The following is a 9,941-nucleotide window of genomic DNA, read 5'->3' as shown; positions in this document are numbered from 1 at the left end:
AGAATTAGGAGTCAGATTCTAAAAGGAACAAATATTATTCCACAACAGTATGCAAAAATACAGCTTTGTATTAAAAAGCATGTTAAAAAAAACAAAAACAAATGTATGACGTCAATAATAAACGACGAGCCGTGATGTCATGACTCTGCGCCGCTTTTTGGTACAGCTAACAACAACAACAACTAACGAAGAGCTATCAGCAGAGTTTAAACCCTTAAACCTGTAGGGTTAAAAATCTGGTGAGTTATTTTTAAACAACGTTTTAACAAATCACAATGCCTTTTTTTTCAAATGAGAAAGTTTAGCATTTTCAACAAAACAACCTGTTTTATGATGAAGTTCCGAGCAAAGCTTCTCGTTGGCTCAGCGCTACTGACCTGCCGGGATTTTCTCTTATGAAGTATTAAAATGTTTTAAAGGCGTATATCTGGTCAGACAGCATTACCTCAGCTATTCAGTAGTCATGTCGGAAAAATTCACACTGAAAAGTTAGCCATGTTGATAATTTAGTGAGTTCCAAGCCCAACAACAAGGAAGTATTCTTTCTTTTTGTTAGTACAACAGATTCAGGTCAATCGTATCACTTTTAATCGAAATTTCTGTTTTTTTATTTATCTATTTTTAATCATTTTAATTTTTTTAGTTAAAAAATTGCTATAAACAGCGACTCAAAAAGGAAGAAGCAGTTAAAAGAGAATGGATGGATGGGCAGCATACAGTCCTTCAGATATTGTAGGTGTTGTTTTTTTCCAAAGAAATAAAGGTTAGCAAAAATTGAGGAAATTATTCTTGGACAGGAAATGTTTTATGAAAGCGTTGGTGAATATACTGTAATCCAAACATTAAATTTCAAAATCTGTAACAGCTGAACAATTTTGATTTAGCATCACCGTTATCGTAGTCAAATTATGGCAAGTACATATTTGATATTAAATTCACAAATTTTTGTGTATTTTTTTTAACCATAGAATGAGTCTTTGTGTGTGTGTGTTAGCGCGCGCGCGTTTTGAAATAAAAAATAAATCTGACACATGATATAATCAGACCCGGCTGAGATGGTATTTTATTGCATTCTTCTGGATCAAACCTATTTCAACTTTACAGTTTAAAGTTCAGATACAGCATGCCGGGTTATCATATTCTTAAGTTTACAACTATACTCATAAAATGATGTCATAGTACTAAAATCTTTCTTTATTGTAGTTACAGCTTCTACCCTGAGGCTGTTAGACTCATGAATATCTAACCAGGATAATCACTGTGAAAAATCACATCATGTTGCTGCTGATCTGTTTCATGTTGCTGCTGATCTGTTTAAATGTTGCTGCTGATCTGTTTCATGTTGATGTGTTTTGTTCATCTGCTCACACAGACTCATGTTCGTGCTGCTGTTCGGCATGATGTTTTTATGCTACTAGTGCTTAGTGTATATTTAATTGATGTTTTTCTTGTTTCATATCTTAGAGCTTATTACTGTTTTCCTTTTACATTTTATTGTTGGATGTAACTGGGACCCTGTGTACATAATTTCGTTCCACCACATGTACCATATGGGGTGCGAATGACAAATAAAGAACCTTGAATCCTTGAATCCTCGAGATACATTTAGTGTGTTTATATGCACTGACCTTTGTTTTGAGTTGGTGCAATAGAAATAAGCAGAATGACAATTTGAATGACCATATTTTACTTCAATGTTAAACTCAAATGATCACATTCTTGTGTGATGAAAACCAAACTAAATTAGCCAAAGAATAAAAACAATATTAATCTTTCTGTGTGATGTGAATAGTGCATGTATGGAAGCACAGCATGGCTGGATTAACCACATTGTGATGAAAGTTCAGCAAGGCTGATGGCTGCAAGGCAGCAAACTTGTTAAATGTTTCAAGTAGAGCCGACGATATGGAAATTTTGTTTATTGCTGCTGATACCAGTATTGGAAGGGGAAGGCAGTGCACCCACTGATAACCAATACCGGTAGTAGCTGAAATGTTTTTTAGCTTTCTCCATCCCCAAGAATGTAAGTAACCGGCGAGTGGAGCAGGCCTTGTTTATTTATGCAATCTGCTGACTTCCTTCCTTTCTTCATAAGATAGATAACTTTATTAATTGGCATTTGTAATGTTTGTGAATGTTTTTGTTCAGTGTCCTGAGATAACTTGTGTTGTGACTTGGCTTTGTATAAATAAACTGAATTGAATTGAATTTAGCGCAGCAACCATGAAGGTTGCACTAGGTTTACAAGTGGTGCACTGGTCATAAAAACAGTCTTCCTAACATGCGTTCACATTCTTGTCCTCCAATATTCACCATAAAATGATCAGTCGTGTTAGAAAATTATAAATAAACAAAGAAGTGCCCTTCCCTGTTCATTGTTTACACAGTCACTTATGGTGAAGGTCTAATTAGTGTTGATTGCAGCAGCATTTCTGTGATTTGCAGAGAAGTAAAGACTTCAAACAATGCATTTCATTGAGGATGAAAAAATAATGTTACTAACACTGATATATATATATACATATTATCTTGAGATTTATTCTTCTGAATAAAGTTTTTCAAGGCAATAGCCTATGCTAGGTTATCTAAACATTAGCTTACTAACTTGAGAGGCACGTAGCTAATGACAAGTGGGTTGGAGGATTGAAGAGAATTAATTATTGCTGATTTTTTATTTTATTTTACAGATCAGTTACAATAAACTTACCATGCTCTGTTCAGCAAAATACACTACACAGTAGTATTGCTCCCTGCTTCAGCTGAGCTGAAAGTGAATGTTAAAGTGAACGGCCATGACTTGAAAGTAGTGTGCATGCACCCTCTGCTGGATACATTGTACAGTTACGCTTTTTCCCAGTGTGTGTATCGGCACATGATGGGACGATTATCACAGATAATTATATAGGTCCCCAAACGCCTATATTGACTTAAAATATTGGCCCTATCGATATATTGGTTTGGCTTTAGTTTTACACTGCATGGTCAAAAATAAAAAAAAGGTCACACTAATATTTCATTGGACGACCACCTTTAGCTTTGATTACATCATGCATTCTCTGTGGCATTGTTTCGATAAGCTTCTGCAACTCACAAGATCTATTTCCATCCAGTGTTGCATTAATTTTTCATCAAGATCTTGCACTGATGACTAGACAGTAGGCAAGATGGGTGCATCACTTCACCCGCCTCTCTTCTTACCCTGATGCGCCCATTTGCAACCACATTTCTTTCTCGAAGACGATGGGTCCCCACTATCCTTCCAGTTTTTAATAATGTGTTGGACAGTTCTTAACCCAATTTTAGTAGTTTCTACAATCTCCTTAGATGTTTTCTCTGCTTGATGCCAATGACTTAACCCTTCTCAAACAGACTGACATCTTTACCACGACCACGCCATGTGTGATTCTTTAAGAAATGAGAAGCAACTCATTGCACCAGTTGGAGTTAAATAACTTGTTGCAGCTGAAAGATAACCGACCACACAGTAATTATCCAATAGGAGGCTCGTACATATTTGCTTAGTTAAATCCAGGTGGTGACTTTTTTTTTTTTTTTTTTTGGTCAGGCAGTGTAATTTTGTAATTGATCAGTAGTGTTTACTCATCTTACTGTTTGCTTGATGTTTGAATCTGTTATCACATTAATATAAACTCATCACAGAACTTGGCAAATGTAGGGCAGCACACGGGTTGATCCACTCTGAGAAGGTGCTATTTATAAGACTGAGCTGAATACAGCGCCTCAGACTGAGGAAGTCTTTCCTCGAAAGACGAAACGTTTCTAGATTTTTGTTGTTGTTTTGCTTTGTTTTGTTTTTTGAATGTCCAGAGGACCAGACTTAATTAGATTTTCCTACCTGGATTATTGAGCATGCATCAGGAGAACTTGTGTTAATTGTTCCATACTCTATTTTAAAACAGAAAATATAAATTCTACGACAGCTCAGTTTTCTGCAGTTAAAACAACACTGGGTACGTTAGCTGGTAACAGACAGTCCTGACTAACTAGTAGATGTTTTGTGTTTTTCAACAGGATCCTCAGAAGTGAATGAGGTTCTGTTCTCTGTAAGTGCTGCTGCTTTCAGGATGGGCCAGCAGATCTCAGGTCAGGCGGTCATGAGCCATCTGCCTGAGAAGCTGGTGAAACATGCTGGGCTGGTGCGTGACAGTGGTTATGTCACCTACGAGGAGTTTCTGGCCAGAGTGGCTGAGCTTAACGACGTGTAAGTCGCAGCCTGTTCAACGTTTAAGGTTGTTTCACTTTTATCGAATAAAACCTATAATTAAATGTAGGGGACCAGTTTAAAAGGGTGAACTGTCGAGAGTGAGCTTTCACACTGGTCAATCATTTATTCCACAGGCAATAGATGTTATTTCTGCTAAATTAATTTCAGCATATTATTTCTCAGATTAAAAAAAAATAAATAAAGAGAGAATTGTGGATTTTCACACTTCTATTAAATGAACCAGTATAAACATTTTGTTTTTTTGTTGCATTCTGACCAAAACACGGAAACACAAACTGAACAAAGTGTAGTTGATGACAGATTAGCGGATGCGTCATGATAATATAAAGACCGTTTTATTATGAGTGTTTTAATTTACTATATTTCACCAAATTTATTGATTCAACGTCCTTTTGAATTGTTTGTGCACAAGCGCTTGTACGCCTGCAGCGCTCACTGCTGCTGGAAACTGCAGTAAAAACACTGCAGACTTGAACATCGATGTCTGTCCTCTCAGAACGGCCAAGTTAGCTGCTGGACAGCAGAAACACCTGCTGTTCGAAGTGCAGCCCGGCTCCGACGCCTCGGCCTTGTGGAAGGTAGCTGTCAGGATCGTCTGCACCAAGGTGAGACACACTGCCAAGAGGAGGTGACGCCAACACGCCTCATTTATGTGAGACGGGGACAGATGAAAGTCAAACTACATGTTAGTGTGTGGCAGAAAGAGTTATTTTGAGTTTTTGTTTACAGTCTGTTTTATATGATCACTTTTATAAATGATTTAAGACAAATGAATGTTCTTTTCTTCCTCTGTCAAAGAGAGGTTCTTTCAAACAAGAGAAGCTTTTTATGTGATTTGGAACATTTTGTCAGACTGTAGTCATCACAGGATTTGACCTCATTTACTTTCATCATTAAGGAAAGAAGAAGTTTCCTACACTCAGACAATTCACTTGAAGCAAACACAGCTGATGGTTGGGAAAATCCACGTAGGCGGGACTGAAACTGAGAAATGTTCTTGCTTTTCTCTCCTCGTAGATCAACAAAGAAAGTGGTACGGTGGAAGCGACGCGAATCATGAACCTGTACCAGTTCATCCAGTTATACCGTGACATAACCAGTCAGGCTGCTGAGGTGCTGACAGCAGAAGGTACCATCAAGGACCCGGCAGCCCAGCTGCCCTCCACAGACTCCTGCCAGGCCAGCATGTGGATGGGGAGGTCAGGACACAGATGATTTAATTAATTAAAAAAAAAAAAAAAAAAAAGCGATCCTAATTGACAGTGGTGATTTTAGCCTTTTTTGGGGGTGCTGAAGCACCCATGAATTTTAACTCAGCACCCCTGAAAAATAAAGAAACCATCATTGGGATTTTGTAAAGAAGTTCAGTTCTCAAACCTTAGATTCACCAAAATATAGAATAAATTTGGAATAAATAGGATAACACTTAAACAGGCCAGTAAAATCTGATTTTTATTTTTGCATGAGTCGGATCCTCGATGCCATGAAATGAAACGCAAACGCCCCTTACCTGTAGGAGCTGTGTGTGTGTGTGTGTGCGTGGGGGTGGGGGCTGTTAGGATACGTGAGAGAAGCAGCGCGTGCTCTAGTCACACAAGGAGAGCTGTTGGTCAGGTTACTTCTTGTTGTGCCATTAACTCTAAAATGGTTATTGAATCAAGTGTTTACTTGTGTAGGTAAAACTAGATGTTTAAAATTTGTGTTAAAATACACAGAATGTAGGAAATACACCAGAATGTAGGAAGTAGCAGCTACCTTGTTCAAAATTTTCTGGGTGAGGACCCCCCCCCACACACACACGCACACACTTACACACACACACACACACACATTACAATTGCTTCTGATGCCAGTGGACACTGCATTGTTCAAGCCAAGAGCCGTTGTCAACACTGGGGGCTAATTTTAGCTCAAATTAGCTGAGAACAATTCACATTGTCCAAACACAGCACATCACATGATATCGTTGTTTAAAACTTTTGACATTAACTTTTAGAGTCAACGCTGTTTGTTAGCAAAATATTTCATGAACCACTGGACAGCTTTTAATGAAAGTACTTTGGATGTACATTTACAACTAACAAACCTTTGTGTCTGTCTAATTTAAGATGGCTACTTCAGCTAATCAACATTAGTCCACACAAAAATGGCTTTAACTTTGTCTAAATTACCAATATTGAGCTAAAGTTGGGAGTGGTAGTAGCTGAAAGTCACTCTTACAACATACTCTGAGCACTAATAGAGATCTCAGCATAAAATGATTTTAGTTTTACACTACTTCAATGACCTCATTGATTCATTTTGATTGTTTTGTCGTTCACTACTACTCTTTTTTTTGCGTTATTGAAATTCATACCACACACTGAGTATTTATTTTAGTATCAGTGTTAAGTTTGAAACGTTAATAATAATTCGATGTTTTGCTTTGAAATAAGTGAAACCGTTTTCCCGGGTGTGTGTGTTCTGTTGCAGAGTGAAGCAGCTGACTGACGAGGAGGAGTGCTGCATCTGTATGGATGGAAAGGCCGACCTCATCCTGCCCTGTGCGCACAGCTTCTGTCAGAAATGCATCGATAAATGGTGAAGTGCTACAATAAGCTGGAACCTACACATTTTAGTCATTTCATTCATACTAACGTAATTATTCCAAACGCTCTCCCCGTTTGTTCAGGAGCGGACAGAGCCGAAACTGTCCAATCTGCCGCCTGCAAGTGACGGCTGCCAACGAATCGTGGGTGATGTCCGACTTCCCCACAGAGAACGACATGGCCAGTTACATCCTCAACCTGGCTGACGAGGCGGGCTGCCCGCACAGGCCTTGACACACCGAGCACGAGCATCGTAAGGGAGATGACCCACACTTAACCTGCTGACACACAAAACGTTTATTTCACCGAGGAAACTTCACTTTTGATCTTCATTGTAAGTTTTAGTGACGCCCTGGAGTTAAGACTTCGTGGGCTTTTAGCTCCTAAAAGTCACAGGATCCTGTTTGCAGCTCAAGTGTTATAAACGTGGCGTCTTTTAGGTGTTCAATGTGTTTGCTTTAATAAGACTGTACGTTTAATTTACACTAGACAACATAAATAAACAGACATTAACATATAGATATATTAGATATATGAGGAGACCTGGGTTATTTTAGCACTTTATCAAACAAACCCTATTCCAAACTCACTTTGCTTTTCACTGATGAGAACAGGATGAGAGAGAGGTTATATTTAATTAATAAATATCACAAATTATTTGGCATTTTGGAAAATGCTTGTTTTCTTTGGGAGTTCCAGATTTTTATGTCTGAGTCGGCCAACCTCAAACTTTTAATGACGAGAAATACTTTTTTACTGTAGCTCACCGACGCCTCCTTATAAGAACTATTCAGTCGCCGTTTTGTTTTAATCTAAATCCCCCCCCCCCACACACACACACACTGTACTGGGACTAGATGCCAGACATGCTGGTTTCATTGCAGCGTTTTGAGGAACAACAGATGATTCTTTATCCCAATGGAAGTTCTGACCTTAACCCTCATGGTTAAGGTCAGAACCCTGGGTTGTAATTCATTATTGCAGGTTGAAATGACCTGATCTGGCCGACTCGGTGTCCGTTCGGTTCGAAAGACCCCGGACGATCTGGTGCTTCTGTCTTCTCCTTCGGGTCAAAACGACCCAGATCAAAACGAAAGGGGCGGGGTCTGCGGTCGCTCCGCCACCGATACGGAACCGTTCTGTGACCTTTTCATTCCGCTGACTCAAACAGTACACAAGGGTTAAAGAGGAAACGTAAGAAGCGAATACGCACATTTATCCAAGTTTACGCACCAGATTCCCGTTTTGGGCAAATGTTTCAAGCTGTTAAAAGTTTCCTCGTTTAAAGCTGTTCGGTAGTTTTTTGCACAATGCCTCTGCATATTTATAGACTCCACGTGACGTGCCACAGAAGTGCTTTATGTGGAGCGGTGTTTAACGCAGCGCAGGAACTCGGTGACAGATTTTCCTTTTCGAGGGTTCGGGACGAATTGGTCCCGCTTCGTTTTAACGACTTGGCTTTGCTGTGGTGTCTGTAATCATCGTTATTTATCCAGCGTTCTCCTTTACACCACTAGCTTATTTTTACTTTATTCTTTTTACAGACGTTCAATCCGATTGCTGTGAAAATACTGTAGTTTGCACTTGCAGAGCAGATATTTTTATCTCGACTGTTTGTGTAATAAATATGAGGCAGCACTTTAACCTGACTTTTGGTGGTACACGGTTATTAAACCAAACTTTGGATTTTTCTTATCGTTTAGGTTCAGGTTCCTGTTTTTACCTTGTTGGTGATGATTTAGGAGAAACTTGTCAAACTCAAGTATTTCAGACGTTGTGAATATGAGATGAGCTCAACTTTAATATTTAGTCATATATTTCCATTTCCCTTGAGTCGAGCGTTTTATTTGAAAACATATTATTGTACATTAGTGACATTTATCAGCAGTTTATTTGTTGTTTAATGATCTAAAGTTAACTTTTTGGATTTTACACAGTGATCTTTAACGGTAGTCCCAGTAGATCCTGCTAATAAACAACGTTCTGCGATAACCTGCACGTTTTGGTTGCCCGTGTTGAAACGTGCACGGCACCAACTGTAATCCTTCACAGAACTTCCTCGTTCTGAAGCAGTGAAACGGACCGTTGCTCAGGAACTGGGATCTGATGCATGACTTGTTCACAAGTGTTGGTGAAAACCATGAACAGAAATGTGTGAAGCACCTGATCTCGCAGCTGCATGTAGTTTTTCACATGTACTGAACACGTGTACTGTATTATCCGATGAATGCGCTCGCATTATTCTGCTGACTGAAGTCCCTTCTTTACTGGAGACATTTAATTAGAGGCTAAATTGAAGTGGGAATAATAAAAGAAAGCTTCGTCCTTAATAGATTTACACTTTTATTACTACGTAATGTTGGGTGGAAAGATTTACACAACTGCTTCCTTTATACGGTGTTAAGACTATTTAATATATTCACAATTTAAAGGCTGTTTTTTTTATTTTTATCCTGCATCATCTGAAAATGTATGCAATAAAAATGTAAGCTGTCGTGTGTCTGTTATATCAGAATTATGAACTCTTGGCTTTTTGACATAAAAAATTTCACTGCTCGTGTGTATAGATGTTTTTAATTTAAAATGTTTATTGTAAACCAGGAGCATCAAAAGCAGCTTTACTGGAGGAGCTGGGCAAAACTGAACTGTGCTGGTCCGTGTTAAATGAATAAAAACTGTACAACTTGCTCTTCAGCTGTTGAATGATTAAGAACAGTGAAGACAGTTTCAACAGCACAAAACTCATTCAAGGAGAAAATAAATCATAATTGATAACAAGTAACATTTGCTGATTAAAGTATCAGGTGTCATGTTTCTGTGAAAAATAAAAAGTGTACTTATTTTTAGTGATTTATTTTAACACAACGTAAAAACGTTAATATTTTGGAGAATGGACAAAACAGAGTAGTTCTAGTTGAGATGGTGTTCTAAGTTGTTGTAATCCAAAACTTTTACAAACTTCATAAACATTAACCTTTATTTATTATAATTTAATGTATGTAATGATTTATTACCAAAAGATTGTATTACATTTTGATATGGCTCGTTTTGAGATTTTTTTTTTTTTTTTTGCTGTTAAACCTAAAAATTGTATAAAAAGTTATCAC

At 38.1% G+C, this 9,941-nt stretch overlaps 1 protein-coding gene across 1 annotated transcript; it reads left to right on the top strand.

Annotated features, from left to right (window-relative positions):
* Positions 1–155: 155 nt before the first annotated feature.
* Positions 156–7,195, top strand: rnf141 (ring finger protein 141). Its single transcript, XM_037682577.1, has 6 exons — positions 156–239; positions 4,033–4,222; positions 4,743–4,851; positions 5,264–5,445; positions 6,719–6,826; positions 6,918–7,195. The coding sequence occupies exons 2-6, from the start codon at positions 4,086–4,088 to the stop codon at positions 7,066–7,068; spliced, it is 687 nt and encodes a 228-aa protein (XP_037538505.1). The 5' UTR covers positions 156–239; positions 4,033–4,085; the 3' UTR covers positions 7,069–7,195.
* The last annotated feature ends 2,746 nt before the right edge of the window (positions 7,196–9,941 follow it).

The sequence above is a fragment of the Nematolebias whitei genome, chromosome 10, assembly GCF_014905685.2.
Source record: "Nematolebias whitei isolate Nwh7 chromosome 10, NemWhi1, whole genome shotgun sequence".
Lineage (NCBI taxonomy): Eukaryota > Metazoa > Chordata > Actinopteri > Cyprinodontiformes > Rivulidae > Nematolebias > Nematolebias whitei.
This window is presented reverse-complemented; position numbering and strand designations above follow the sequence as displayed.